The 15,795-nt window shown below is 36.3% G+C and overlaps 1 protein-coding gene across 2 annotated transcripts; it reads right to left on the bottom strand.

The window, feature by feature from the left end:
* Positions 1 to 443: 443 nt before the first annotated feature.
* On the bottom strand, positions 444 to 13,614 carry LOC113537525 (ribose-phosphate pyrophosphokinase 2). 2 transcript variants are annotated; one of them, XM_034300242.2, is made up of 8 exons: positions 13,515 to 13,614; positions 12,281 to 12,456; positions 8,283 to 8,466; positions 7,558 to 7,656; positions 6,400 to 6,524; positions 4,593 to 4,766; positions 3,336 to 3,495; positions 444 to 2,200 (listed from the first exon to the last, which is right to left on the bottom strand). In XM_034300242.2, exons 2-8 carry the CDS (start codon positions 12,400 to 12,402, stop codon positions 2,108 to 2,110), a joined length of 957 nt encoding a protein of 318 aa, XP_034156133.1. In that variant the 5' UTR covers positions 12,403 to 12,456; positions 13,515 to 13,614; the 3' UTR covers positions 444 to 2,107. The 2 variants fall into 2 exon arrangements, with proteins under 2 accessions (XP_034156133.1, XP_026787842.1); XM_026932041.3 differs by lacking the exon at positions 13,515 to 13,614 and having other exon boundaries at positions 12,281 to 12,599.
* Positions 13,615 to 15,795: the final 2,181 nt, after the last annotated feature.

Here is a 15,795-nt window from a genome sequence, read left to right as displayed (position 1 = left end):
ATTAAAAAAAGATGTAATTACATCTATCAAGATATTCCTTGATGTGATATTAAAATTACTGTTTAATGTAGTCATTTAATTTTCATTTTGGCAGATATGATTAACATAATTGAGTGGCGCCCTCATGTGGTCAAGAGACTTCCAAACACAATACACGATTAAAAAACCTGGTTTTAGCCATACAGCAAAATTATAATGTAACAGGTAAAAATAAGTATTAAAATCCAGATTTCATAGGCTAATCATAGGCTTATCTAAACGATTTATTCATGTTGGTATATTCCAAAGAAGAGAAGCATTAATTTAATAATAACTATAGAAAGACAACACTCCTACGCTTCTGCATAATAATATCAAGACGTGACATTGTTAAAGTGATCATAATCATATTAATAACTAATAACATAATTAATAACCTCTAGGTCAAAGAGAACACCGCAAGACATTGTCAAACCATTCTTTTATTTTCATCGTCACTTTAAGACAGTAACACTTGATCAGTGTCTCGAGTACAATGCCTGGAATGCATTCGCTAATGCTCTACTCATGCTTAGGAAACCAGGAGCCTGCGTTAAGCTTCATGTATTGTGAAATGCATGAAAAGATGCTGTGAAATGTAACCAGTGTTTTAAAATTTGGATTCCACTAAATTCCACTTTGCTGTTTCTCTATTCAGGACCGAAATCTAATGACAGACAACAAGAGTTACTGGTGAAAACTGTTACTGTTCTCTAAAGAAGCTTTTTTTTTTGTACTAGTATAAAGCTGTATAAAGCAGCTATCTTCTTCTGTTGCTTCTTGAAATAAATCTGTTAAAAGGTATTGAACGTGGAACATTTTTGAGGTTTCTAGGCAAACTTTCACTGTCACTCATCTGCACATTTAATTGATTTAGTGTTATTTAAGCTAGCTCTATTAGTGTGTGACCATTGCATGTGGCTTTGAACCATGACGAAAAGACAAATGTCTGATTTAAAAGGTTTAATCATGTTTGTAACGCTGGATATCGACAGTGCTGGACAACACCCGGTTGTACCACTGTGGAAAGATGCTCTTTAAAATGGGTGAACAGTACAACACAACAAGGACAGCCAGGATTCTGTCAGAAATCATACAGTGTTAACTCCATGCATCACCCATGACAATGTGTTCTTACATGGCACATGGAGGCTACGTGGAAATCACAAATGCTGTACTAACGCATGCAATCCAGCACTCGAGAACTATACAAAGCTCAACAGTCACAAGTCAGTGTGGTCTCAAACAGTCTGTTAGCCATTGTGATGAAGGGAGGCAGCTTTTAAAAGGAGCACCTGCTCTGAATTGTGCATTTAATAACTGATCAGCGATTTGTTGCAGTTCAGAAGATTCACTGTGCAAACGGAGACTGTGCATTAAATACCTTTAACGTTTGTTTGCAATAAATTGTGCTGCATTAAAGACCACAATGGTGGACTCAAGCCAAAGAACCGTTCCATTTCTCTCACGTGGCTGTTTTAAATGTCATCAGGTTTTAAATCATATAATCAGCTTAAATGTTATTTCAGGTCTAAGAATAAAGCGCATCATAAAATGCTAAAATGGCAGAGAGAGTCTATATACGGACATCTCATCTTCTGTTTAATCTTTACTCATGTTACAAAACTTCTTGGGAACGCAGATGTAGAACATTTAGGACTGAACTGAATACCTAACAAAAATTATCATCTTGTAATGCAGAAATTGCCACGTCTGATTGTAGGGGAACTATATACACATGCATACATTTGGAAAAAAATAATAAATGAGGTCAAAAAAAAAAAAAAAGGTACTTTCCAAAAAAAATTTTTAAAAATCCCACATACTGAGGGACATAATGGAAGTAAAATTGGCATCAGATATTTGGTTAAAAAGCAGAAACAAGATCCAAAAAAATGAGAGCGGAACCACTGTAAATTGTCCCATAGTTTGTGAATGGAATGCTAATAAGACAGTGATGTGCGCAGGATAAGCAAGAGCTGGCTGCTTGCGGTTGGCTACCGAATGTGACTGACTCTCAGGACTCCCACATGGGGATGATACTGGAATTGGTGATGGAGGAGGAAGGAGGTGTAACTGCTCTTCTCTCTTACAACGGAACGTGACTGAACAGGTACGAGACGGATTCGCCGTTGTGGGTTCTCCGGATGGCCTCGGCTAAGATCATGGAGATGTCGATGACCTAGAAAAGATCCGTACAAATCATCAACCACATGCAGCCCACGAGCACTAACAGAGAACAGCAAGCTGCGGATTAAAAGTGTTTTGGAAGTGCATGCCAATTTTCCACTCAGCCAACCTTATAATGAAAAACACTAACACGACTAATCTGAGTCACTGTTCTTACAGCAATGTATGAATATGAAATAATCACTAATTAATTGCTCATATTTTAACTGATGTGATTCATTTTAGCACTTTTGCAAAAACAACTTCTCGACTTAACTTAGTGTTTTAATAGAAAAAATTAAATTTATTTTTAAATAGAAAAATTTTTTAAATATTTAAAATAATTAAAAAAAAATTTATTTTTTTTTAATTTTCTTTTTTGATGTTGAAAATCACTCTTTCTATCAACAGCCTGATATTTTGTGGATATGAAGTGAAAATAATTCAAAACTACCAATTGATGTATCTTGATTTTTTTCCCGTTTAAAACATTTAAACAAATTTTTAAATTAATTGTGTGTGTGGGTATATATTCCATTTTATATTTTTTATTTATTTTTACATTTGCTTAATGTGTTTATTTCTGCCGTATTTCATTTCGTTTTTTTTATTTGCTCATTACTTACTGAGTTACAGACTTATTTCCCTAGAAATTTTATATTGTTTGCTTGCAATACCATCAACATTATGAATAAATGATTTCCTCATACATAAAAAAACTGCTGGCAAGAGCACCTTTTTGCCGATATGAAAAAAAAAAGCATCTCCTGTGACGCACACACTGTAACCATAACAATACTCATACTAGTTCTAGCTAATATTGGCTAAGTAACTAGTTACGTTGCAATGCTGGAATACTGGCTGTGAAATATTTCGACTCAACATGTCGTCAATCTCTGTATATTAGCTCATTAACAAGGCAAATTTTTCCACTTTCCTCCATCCTTGTTTTTCTCACTTGCCGTCCAATTTGCAACCTGATTGGCTGGGAGGTAAAAGCACTCCACTGTGAGCTGCTTCCCATTAGATTCTATGTAGAATGTGCCAATCATGAATGCAATTGCCAGCTCACAATATGCTGTTAGGAATAAGCCATGAGCAGATAATTCAGGAAATGAGGAGGACTGATAATTCTAGTTTAAGAATACCTGAATTTTGGGGCATTGCTTCATCTTCTCCTCCTGTGGAATGGTGTTGGTGACGACGACGGCCTCGAAGGGAGCGTTGTTGATGCGTGAAATCGCAGGACCCGAGAAGATGCCATGGGTGAGAATTGCGTAGACTTTTATAGCACCGGCGGAGATCAGCCTGAGAACACAATGAGAAAGAGAAAGAGGGCAGATATTAGAGATATAACAGAGTGAGAAAGACTGAGAGAGGTCCATGTCGTCCCCACTAAACCTAGCACAAATTCAGCCACTTTTTTTTTTTTTTTTTAAACTTGTATGTGTTTTTTCAGGTTGTTCTGGTTACGGCAGAATCTGATTTTTTCAAGTGGTTCACTAGAAATAACGTTTCATTATTATTTACATCAGTGACGCATAGGGATACATTATTCAGATATACACATACATTATTCTGAATGAACAGGTGATGTGTTCTAAACAGATACAAATAATAATGTTTTTCTTTATTTTTTTATTTTAAACTTGTCAGAAAGGTTCACTGGGCATCTATTCTCGAGGAGTGCACTGGGACTGCAATCCCCTTAAACATCAGATGCATTTACAGCCTTCATTCATTCCTTTTGGGAAACAGAACCAACTATATTTTGTAGGCCACGCCCACTTCGGGTTTAAATCCGACAACAAATACAGATGTGGATATTTGGAGCACTAAAGAAATACACCATTTTGTTCATCACTAATACAGCATAATAATGTATCAGAAATTTCTTTCCAAATGTTTATACTAACATGTGACAAAATCTGAATTGAGATTTTTTTTCTCAATTATTATTATTATTTTTTTTCAAATTAAGTGCGACACGGTAAAATAACAAATCCAAACAACTGACTCGAGTGAATTCCTCAGACAAATCTGGTCTGAGATGCAACTTGTCCGTTGTCCCCAGAGACCTGCACTTAGCCATCATTCAACCTGATTTGATCCTCAACAATGGAAGAAAAGCCATGGTCTTGTATTTCCCTTGGGTTAATTACAACACCAAATATAAATACAACCATTTATATGCATTTTACATTAGATTTTATACATTTTGGCTACTACCATCTCATATCAGAACTCACCAGACATACCAGATAGTCCACGCCAAATTGTCGCTTGATATTGTGAACGTAGAGTTTCTCACGATGTTTTAGACAATCTCATGGCTGTACTATAAAGCCGTCATGTGTTTATGGTGGCTTATTTGCATTTGGAATGTGCATTGTGCTTTGACCTACTTATCAGCAGCGTGGCAGATGGTTCCACACGTGTCAGCCATGTCGTCCACCAGAATGGCCACCCGATCCTTTACGTCCCCTACCAGCACCATCCGGTCCACCTCGTTAGCTTTTTTGCGCTCTTTGTGAATGAGCGCAAACTCCACGTTCAGCCGGTCGGCGATGGAGGTCACCCTGAGGACACATTTACAGGCTTAAACTCACAAATAATCACAAATAATCATGTTTAAATGAGTAAATGGAATCCTCAGTTGGGGATCGGACATTTCTTTTAAAATTTTCACTGAACTTTCATTGGGTGCAAACAAATATTACTCCCTGAATGATATACATGATATACAGTTCTCAGATTTATTGAAAATTCGGTACTTCACATGCTACCTTCTGAAGAGGCCACAACTGCAGACTGAGGAAATATTACCGAGACCTGAATGCAGCATAGGTTTAGGACTTTTCCAATATTGATTTTTACATTTTCCTGACTGCCTATATTTGGTTTTCTTGATCATTTTAGATGTCTTTAAGAGAAAAAGATGAACAGTGATCTCCATTAGTACAGAAAGATGTCTAAAGATAACAAATTTAGCAGTTTAGTGTCTTGGGCTATACTATTTTGACAACAGAATATCCATAATCGTTCCAAAACATCATCCTGAGTTCATACTTTTCCACTTTTCAAAAGTAGTGCCACACATAAGGCAGTTCCAGCTATGTTAAAGGAAAAATCCTCTCTGGATGTCTTACATTTCATTTGCATAATTAACATGTGATCACTAATGGTGTCCAAGATTTATTTGGTAATGAAATTGCGTTGACTTTTTTTTTTTTTTTTTTCCCCAGTTTAACCTTCTTTCACTGACATTGTTGGCTTTCTACATTTCCCACAATGCAGTTCAGCTATCAGTGGGATTTACCCCTCGCTTCATCTCTACCTAAAGAGAGTGTTGTATCCAGCTCTCTCACCTCCTCACCTGTATGCTCTGCTCAAACAGATACAGGTCCAAAGCTTCAACTTTCATGCTAATACCACCATCAACACCACTGCACTTCTCATAGATCGTTAACTAGCTGAGCAAAGTCTCTGCCGTAACTCAGCTGCATTGCATTCTGGAACTTTGAGTCCAACGTTTGCCGTCTCCACTACTTCTACACTGGACTTCTCATTAATATGACACTGAACATCACTAAAATGACGAATGAGAAAAGAGGAGAAAAGATAGAGAGTGGTTTTCAGGCTCTAATTTCATTATTAGTATCAATAATACTATTGTCACCTTCTTTATGAGCTTATGGATTTTTTTCCCCACCTGTAATTAAATGTAATTCTACAACCATGTCTTTTGAACCTGCATTGTAAGTAGTTGAAGATGAATAGCTTTGTTGTAAGTGATACTGTAAGTACTTAATCCTTGGACAATGATCATGTTCCTTTTATGAATGATTTATACTGTTTCCTTTTCAAGCAAAATGGCTTTTAACGTAGGACTAAAATTACCTTTGTGTATATATATTACATATATATATATTATGATTAATAGATAAAACATGATGACTGAGGTCGAGGCCTGCACAGTTCGAAGCAATGGTCACTTACAGTGATTTATTATCCACTCCACTGACAGCTCACACAGACAACCTTTGAAACAATTGCTTTCTTGCAGATCTTATCAAACCATCAGAGAGCAAACATGCTCTTACTGAACACCAAAGCAAATCCTTAGTCAAAGTTGACCTGTTAAACTTCCCCAGGTCAGCCTCGAGTGCTTGACCCCTGGCCCTAGCCATGATCGAGACGGCAAAAGGTTACCTTTTAGCACCGCCAGCGTCAGGCGACACAATAATGCAGTTTTTCCACTCAGGAATGTTCTCTCGGATCCACTGGAGGACTGCGGGTTCTGCGTATAGGTTGTCCACAGCAATGTCAAAAAATCCCTGGAGGCCAAAACACAGCACAAAGCACCAGATGACTGAAAGAGTACTTAATTTTTAACTGCTTTGTAAGCTCATGTCATTTTTGCTAGAAATTATAAAGCGTCCATCCAAAAGATCTAACAAAACCCAGAGAGAGAGAGAGAGAGAGAGAGAGAGAGAGAGAGAGAGAGAGAGAGAGAGAGAGACCCCCAAGCTCAAGTAAATGCGTATGTTTTAGTTTGAAATGTAAAATGAGACGTTACAGTCTTCAACATGGAGGAGCTTAGCACACATTTTTACACACATACCTACTTTTTACACATATTTTCTAAGTTCTTCTTGTGTTGTGTTATTTTCATTAGTGTTTGTACATGTTGTAGTGCTTACAGCATATACAGATATGTATACCAACTGATAAATAAAACTCAGTTTTAAAAAAACTTTAACAACTTTAAAACTTTATTGAGCAGCTGTAACATTTTTGAGTGTAGAAGCAACTGGTTTGCTCAGTGCTGCAGTCATTTTTCCAGCTCGTGATGGAGCTCAAACAGGCCTGAACTTGAGCCACATGTTATTAGCACTGGAACTGGGATCAACAAAAACAGTCAGATTGCGTGATTTTTCTGTCACGCTGTCAGATATGAAACTCGTTTATTTATATGGCGTGATCTAACCCTGTGGCATTCATTCATTCATCTTCAGTAAATACTTTATTTAAAATTGGTTTATATTTTGGGAAACAGAACCACCTAAGTTCATTAGAAATACTGCGAGCAGGCACATACAAAAATGTCTTCAGGAGTGGACGGGATTGGTCAGAATTCTTTCAGGAGAGCATGGGAGTGAGATTTACAAAAGAAAGAAAGGAAAAAAAAGTCCCACACACTTCTCTCCTATGCATTTTCCAACACTAAGCTGATATGAGCAGCCTTATGAATTGATTACAATCAGATTTGACCACATTTGCCTGTGGCTTTGATAAATAAGAGCCAATATGTAAGAAAAAAAAAAGGATTTTACATTTGCAAGTTTGCACTGCCTGTGAAGCTGTTACCTGAATCTGTGAAGCATGGAGGTCCATAGTGATTATGTGGTCTGCTCCGGCTACCGACAGCATGTTAGCCACCAGTTTAGCAGAAATCGGTGCACGGCTCTGAAAGGAAAAAATGGTTTTCCTTTAGCTCAAACACTAAGCAAACACATTTGGACATTAGTGACATTTAGTAACATTAAAGTGGATGAGTTGCTCAGTTCTTTTTAAGCCGAGTGTGCTCTGCAGTATGATAGTGTTCCTAGAAGTCTGCAAAACTTGTGACAAGGTTTACTCACATGGTCGATGTTAAAGGAGTTTGAGCTCACACAAACCCCGTTTTAAGCCTTTAAACCTTGACCTCTGCCCTGGCTGTAAAACTGCCTTTTTTTTTTTTTTTTTTTTTGGGTTTGTTTGATTTTTTTTTTTAAAGAACTTTAGTGTAGTTGTAAATGCATCCGAGCTACAAACTGCTATAATGTGAGTATATTCCCTTCTCATAGGTTACTGAAAGGCTTAATATGTCAGAGTTTATTCCCTCAACTTTCTTAACAACACAATAATTTGCCATCACATTCACTGGAATGTTCTCTAATCTACTGATAAATAATTATCAGTCCTCAGCTTGAGGCCAAACCTGCTGTCTAAAAAGTCTCATGCTCAGCAAGACAGAAAAGAGGGCAAAGATCGATTAAATCTATACTTCTACATTTGTGACTGAATGCAGGTGAAATAAAGTTCCAGCATACTTTGTCCTTTTTGTCCTGCCGGGCGTAGGGGAAACACGGGATGACGGCGGTCACACGTGATGATGAAGCGATCTTGCATGCATTGATCATGATTAGCAGCTCCATGAGGTTGTCGTTTATTTCTCCACAGCCACTCTGTATGATGTACACATCCTCGCCTCGCACGCTCTCGCCTATTTCCACACTGCAGCAGACAACAACAACATCATCATCATCATCATCATTAATACTAATGACTTCAACATAAAAAATATCGTGACACATCATGGACTTGTCAGTTTGTTTTAATAGCAACAGAGTGTTTTGCATTAGCAGGCAATTCACAAAAGCAATGTGTGTGTGTGACTGAGGGGTATGATGATATGATATTGCCTTATATTAACACCATGGCACACTTCTGAGTAATGCAGGTATCGTCGGGCGTCAATGTTCATCTACCAAAGTGTTAAAACCTATTTTCAGTCATTCCTATTTCATATTTAAAAGCTACGTTTTTGTTAAAATGAATTGAAAATAAATGAAACCTGGCTCCTCAGGTTTGTTAGCAAAACAAAACATGTAATCATGTGTCAAAGATCCTACCGTAAAAAGCCAAGTACTGCGATATGAAATTATCACTTACCACTACTCTAAAATTACATTTTCAAATGACATATTCCCTCAAATTACAAATTAAATCAAAACTGATGAACCTGGAAGCACTGTATACATATTTATATATGTTTGAGATTCTACATAGTGGTTAACGGAAATGTGAATTTACTTCGCCAATGTAATTTCAAGCAAGAATGCCTTGATTTCTAAATAGTTTTTATGATGCTTATGATCACGGCCATAAGCTTACATTACTTGTTAGCGATGTTAGCCTCATAAATTAAATAGTATTAAAAGAACAAGATTTGGACACTTAACAAGTCCTGGCTAATCAAACAGGTTAACTACCGGAGAAAAGTTTTCTCCAAATTTTCCCCAAATCATTCCTCTATTTTCAAGCTTATTATTAAACAAAATTTTAAAAAGAATTGATCATGTCCTTACAAAGAAAATGGAAGTCGGATTCGCATCACAGCTAAGACTTGAGGCAGATATCTCGCTTCAGTCATCGGTGTACTTTTTTTTTTTTTTTTTTTTTTTTAATTCTTTAGAAGTAAACGTTTAGCCTGGAAGGATCTCAAGACATTTTCTGAAGAAAATATGCTACAATATAACCTTCTATCTACAGACCAAGATAGCATTAATACATTTTGTACACTTGAAGTATACATTTGCTTGCTTGCACAGAGAGAGTCTGAGATGTGAAAAAAAAAAAAATTATCAAGTCAACACTTGTGTGAAAAATTCCTGACAGGAGATTGGCCTCCCACTGTTTATCTGTCTCCAACCGTGTCACGTGAGGGGACAAGAAAAAGGGACCATGACAAATCCATTAGGAACAAAAACACAGCTCTATATGCGAGACTGGGAGGCAAAACACACTACAATCTTAAAAGTTCTCTCATGACCTGAGGGAAGAGCTAGCAATGCTAGTTTTCAGGACTCACCTAGTCAGCTAGCTTATTGCTACCGCATGTCTAGTAGCAGTAAGTTTAGTTAGAATATTCATCGTAACATACATATATAATATACATATATATAACTACATTATTGTGTTATGTTTAATACAACTGTTATGCATAATAATGTTTCCTAAGATTATGGACCAGAAGCGCATGCTAACTAAGATCTCCCTTGGTTCTCTCATGATCTGAGAGAAGAGCTAGCAATGCTAGTTTTCAGGACTCACCTAGTCAGCTAGCTTATTGCTACCGCATGTCTAGTAGCAGTAAGACAATGAGTAGTCTAACTAACATACAAAAAACCCTACATTAGTGTGTTATGTTTAATACAATTGTTATGTATAATAATGTCCACTAAGATTAAGGACCAGAAGTGCTTGCTAACTAAGGTCTCCCTTAGTTCTCTTATGATCTGAGGGAAAAGCTAGCGACGATGGTTCTCAGAACCAATAAGTCACTAGCATTTTGCTACCTCAGGTATACAAAGGTTGTATGTCTAGTAGCAGTAAATCAAGGCTACAAGTCTAACATTTTTTAAAATCAAAAATCCCTAAGAAAAAGTTCTGGGAAACATTACACATAATATTATTTAATGTCCATGTTTCTGCTTCAAAAGCGCTTCAAATGATAATTCTTCAATCATCTATCAAATTACAAAAAAAAAAAAAAAAAAAAAGAAAAGAAATAAAACACCAGCCTAAAAGCTAACAAGGCCACATTCATGTTGAACCCATTGACCAGGAGTCCCAAAAACGCTGGTTTACCCAACCAACCCTGTGACAACTACATAACTGTATTGTGAGATAACATTTCTTGCGCCATTCTAAGGGTGATAGGGTAATTCACGAAACGTAGGTAAAGCTTTGTGGACAGATCTTGTAGATTTGTTATTTCAGCACTGTTCGGCTAACCTATGATCACAAGATAACCTGCGCAACAGTGTGCAGGAATTTCAGGTTAACAGTGACATTTTATTATCTCGTTAGTTAAAGCAGTCAGCTATCTAAATGACGATAACCATGTAACTTGTTTATCTATTTTAACCATGCTGTTGATGAAATGGAGTAATTCACAGCAAAGCAGCAATTTGGCCCTTATGACAAGTCTGATCCTTTGCAATGTGCTTCCAATCTTCAGACTTTCTGTCTGAGAAATCTTAACAGCAAGGTCATTGTAATGTATCAACTGTTGCACAGTGCTGTCACCATTTTCCTTGTGGCAATGTTCTTAGATGAAAAATCCAGCTTGGTCAGACCAGCGAGCAGTTGCTAAAACATAAGCCGAACTGGCCAAACTGGTAAACAATCTTCAGTACAAATTTAATTCAATTCATACCTTTGCCAGCTCATTAGTTATTTTCTGGCATCCTTATTACTTAACCAAACTGATCAATAAATGTTTGTAGCATTGTGCAATCTAGTATTAACAGCAGAAATTCAGAAATGGTTCCCTTTCTACCAGCAGGTGAAGATGGTTTGCCTGTGTTTTTTTGGTGGCTAGTAGCTGGTCAGACTAAGCTGGAATATATACCTTGATATATTGCCTTGTCTTTTCTGGCAATGTATAAAAGGGAATCCACTTTTTCCATTTTCAATACAATACTGCTTTCAAATATCTGAGTATTAGTCAGCACCTGATACTGACTAGGTCTGATCTATGCAAAACATTGGTAGATCTGACACCAATCCATGGTGGAGTTTCATGGTAGTATTGACCCTGATGCCAATACTCAGTAACACACTGGTGCATCCCTAAACGTCCACCTAACACTCTCTGAGATAAAGGTAACACATTGTACCCTTCCTTGCTGTTGGGGTGGTATGTTTGATACCTATTTTTAAAGGTTTCCAGATAAAACATACATATTAAAAGGTATAAACATGTCCCTTTGGCAACACCACTTAAAAGACAAGGAAGAATACAGCTTGGCACCTTTATATCTGAGATTGTATTTCTATTGCATTTGTATTTGAATGTAAACAGAGGACTAATCCAAACCTAAGCAAGTCCAGTAACTTTGTCACGTGGCAATTCATGCATCATGAATAAACTGGATTGGAAATAGGTGTGCAAATGTGGAGCCATGATGCTGTTGCACAATATTAGCATTTAACTTGCAGGTCTCCAGCTAAACATTAACAATTAACCTCTGTTGATGCAAACGGCTTTACTTTTCTATAGGCAGCTGGTATTTCCCAAAACAACTTTGCAACAACTCCGTGCCTGATCAGAGGCAAGAACCAGTCGCGTGTGTGTGCGTGTGTGCATATTTTCAGAGAAACAAAGTTCTCAGAAACGTGACAACTGTACAGTTAAGAGAAATCAGCACGTGAGCAGGCTGGAGTGAGAACTCTGCTGTGTAAACACATGCGGTTTAAGGTGCACGTGCTGCCCCAGATTCCTACACTTTCCACTGATCCTAAGTTGAGATTAAAAACTCACCAGGTCTCCTGATTGCTGAATTTTTTGGTGATCACTTTGCCCAGCTCGAGCCCGAGGCGATCCGCCACTTTCTGGGACAGGTCGTGGTGGGAGCTTCCGCTGAACAGCACGATGTTAGGCATGGCGGAAACGCGCGCGCTTATACACGTGTGCACAGATGAACACGGGACAGTTTGCTAGAAAAGAAGTAAACAGAAATCCCCAATGCACGGAGCTGGACAGATTAAAGTGAACGAAAACAGGACCGCTGCATGCTAGATAAGCGTGGACAGACCGAAGCGCGCAAGGAGGAAGTGACGGAAGAGAGCGAAACGAGGAAGCGGAAGTGCGTGAATACTAACAATCTCCTAGTTAGAGAATGTTCGAAATGTAGGAATAATTTGTAATATTTTTTTTTAAATAATTTTAAATTTTTAATAATGTTTGAAAACCCAAAATAATTCTTAAATAGAAAATAAATAATTATATGTTTTCTACAGACAACGTGTGGTCTGATATAAACAAATAAACAAACATGTAAACAACCACTGGATTTAAAATGACAGAAATAGTGGTACTACCACTGAAATGATTTCATCAAATTTATATCAAATAATTTACCACAATAAGTAATTACAGTCTTTCTCAAAAAATATATTTGGAATCAAGTCTTTCACGTTTCTGTTTGAAATTTTAATCTCAAATTAAACCTTAAACAGTAAAATGAGTTATGAAAATATTTATAATTTTTTAAATAAATCTCTCTTGATACATTTCTTCATAAGTTACAGCTTTTGTTAGAATCTGCATTTTAAAAAATATTTAATTAAAAATACAGTAAAAGTATAAATTATTATATACATTATATACACACATTTTAATCTCTTTTAAAGTTAAATATTTCAAAAATGTCTGTCTTGTTCTCCTATAAATTGTGTTATGGAAGATGGCTTAGCTGAACAAAATGTGCTGTAAATTATAATAAAATGCACTTTTTGGATGTAATATTTTCACCAGTGTATATCAAACTGAATATTATTAAATTACTCCTTACTGCTATTAATTTCACAATGCATCCTGGGCGATACAGGCATATTAAAGTCTGAATTAACAGCATGAACAACATTTAGAATTGTTTTTCTTTATTAAGATTTAAATCATTATTATCCTGAGTTTATATACTGTATGCATTTCACAATATAAATTAATTACATTACATATTAATTACATAATTATTAACAGCATAGCTACTTACCACATGCTTACCATTTCCTACAGCAAAGGTGGCCAGGATTTTTTCTGGAAAGGCTGACTAAATGATCACAGATAACTACAGGCAGATAACTAGTCACGTGACACAGGTTCAAAAGAGACAAACGTGGACACATGCTAATATGATTGGGTAAAATCTTTACTCTTGTTCCATAGTATCCAGACTGTCAAAATAATCAAAATGGTCAATAGTCAAAATAATGTATGTGGTATATGTTGCCTGTTTAAGTGCTTAATATAATATGGTTCTATTGTCGTGACATTTTTCATTTCTACTCAGTGTAGGAAAAAATATATTTTTGCATAAATATCTTATACATAAATTCAGGAATTTGTCAGCTTAATCTAATTCCAGACTATTTGTATTGATCTACAATGTGACTTGCTATTAATGTTACCCCATAACAAGGCTATGAATGCTAGATCAGTGCATAAATAAGTAAAGCTATCAATTTTACATTCTTTTATAATGTTACAGTTTATTTCCTCCAAAAATGTATATATATATTGGAGTTTATGTCTTACCAGTGTTGTTATCTTCAGCAACATGATCATGATTTATCCAGGTGATGATTATAATGATCAGTAAAAACAAGCAGTGCAATGATGCAATGAGATCAGAGGTTCATTCTTCTTTAGGTATTTGCCTTGTGTGTTGAAATCGTACCATGGTTTTTACATTTTTATTTAAAAAAAAAAAAAAAAAAAATATATATATATATATATATATATATATATTTATATATATATATATATATATATATATATATATATATATATATTTGTCCATTATTATTCTGGTGTATTCTGGTGCATGTCAAGTGCCTTACTAATTTCAACCACACCAGTTTAAGAAGATAGATGCAGAAGTATTGTGAGTTGTGGCATGTAAATAGACAAATGTATTTGTGTTTATTATTATTATTATTATTAGGGGTCCAAGCACCGAAGGTGAGCACCCTATTGTTATTATTATTACCTTTTCTTCTTCTTTTTCTTCTTCTTCTTCTGACTAGGGTGTCCCATAGACCCATCTGGTAAAAAGTTGTGTAAATTGGCACACTGATTGGGGAGGGTCTAAGGAACATTCTGACCAAATTTGGGCTAAGTGCTGCCAACGCTGTAGCCTCCACCGTCGGGTCAAATTTTAGCCTAATTTGGAAGTACGTTTATGTTCATAACTGTTGAACCATGTATCCAAAATTTAAAAGCCAGGCATCCCTGGATTCCCTGGATTGAGATGAGTTCAACGCATCCTATGATGTCAATTTCTTCTGATTAGATTTTCTGCCATCTTGGATTTCTTGGTCAAAAACAGTTTTTTCACTACTCCTCCTGCAAATTTTGTCCAATCTTCACCAAATTTGGCAGACATCATCATCAGAGTAAGCCTCACAAAAATTATCAAAATGATTTTGATTACTTTCCAAGTAATTCCAAATGGTTTGCCCATATTGGGCCAAACTGGAAGTGAGGCTGTATCTCAGCAACGACTGACACAAAATTTGGTGGACATCTTCAGGACTATGACCTGAGGGTATGCAACAAATTTTGTGACAGCACAAGCTATAATAACATGCTAAAAATGCTTACATCTAACTGCCACTACTCCTCCTCCAAATTTTGTCCAATTTCAAGTAAATTTGGCTCACATCATCTTGAGACCTGTCTGAACAAAATTCATCAAAGGAATTTTAATATTCAAAACCATTCTTCTGTAAATTGCTGGCAAATGCCAAAAATAGGATGTTAGCGTGTATCTCAGCAATGCACGTATGTATCATTACGAAACTTGATAAGTACCTTCATGCCCTGAATGTATCCGAGAAGTTTCGTGACTGCGCCACCTTGTGGTCAAGAACTGTATCAACTTTCATTTTTTTCCTTATATAATTTGAAGAATTTGTGCTAAATTCACAGTTCATTTTTCCTATAATTCCCTGGAGGACGCTGAAGTGAAGGCAATCCAACATCTGAAATTCAAGTGTACTTCCTGTCGACCATCTTGGATTTTGATAAAAACATTTTTTTTGCTACTACTCTTACAAAATTTGTCCAATCATCACCAAATTTGGCATATGTCATCTTCAGAGTAAGCCTCACAAAAGCTATCTGAATATTCCAAATGGTTTGTCCATAATGGGCCAACGACTCTTACTGCGAAGCCACCAAACAGGAGGTGAGGCTGTATCAATGATAACAACGCTGACACAAATCTTGGTAGGCATCTTCAGGACCATGCCCTGAGGCTATACAAATTTTAC

Source organism: Pangasianodon hypophthalmus, chromosome 26 (assembly GCF_027358585.1).
Source record: "Pangasianodon hypophthalmus isolate fPanHyp1 chromosome 26, fPanHyp1.pri, whole genome shotgun sequence".
In the NCBI taxonomy this organism is placed as follows: domain Eukaryota; kingdom Metazoa; phylum Chordata; class Actinopteri; order Siluriformes; family Pangasiidae; genus Pangasianodon; species Pangasianodon hypophthalmus.
Note: the sequence above shows the minus strand (reverse complement) of the source record. Positions and strands in the feature narration are given on the sequence as shown.

What these genes read in the sequence shown, in the direction of transcription:
- LOC113537525 (XM_034300242.2), bottom strand. Translation starts at nt 12,402, where the DNA reads ATGCCTAACATCGTGCTGTTCAGCGGAAGCTCCCACCACGACCTGTCC. An exon ending in TCCATGCTTCACAGATTCAG is followed by an intron (nt 6,525 to 7,557) that starts GTAACAGCTTCA and finishes TTTGGCCTCCAG; the next exon opens with GGATTTTTTGACATTGCTGT. An exon ending in AGCAATGCCCCAAAATTCAG is followed by an intron (nt 2,201 to 3,335) that starts GTATTCTTAAAC and finishes GATCTTTTCTAG; the next exon opens with GTCATCGACATCTCCATGAT.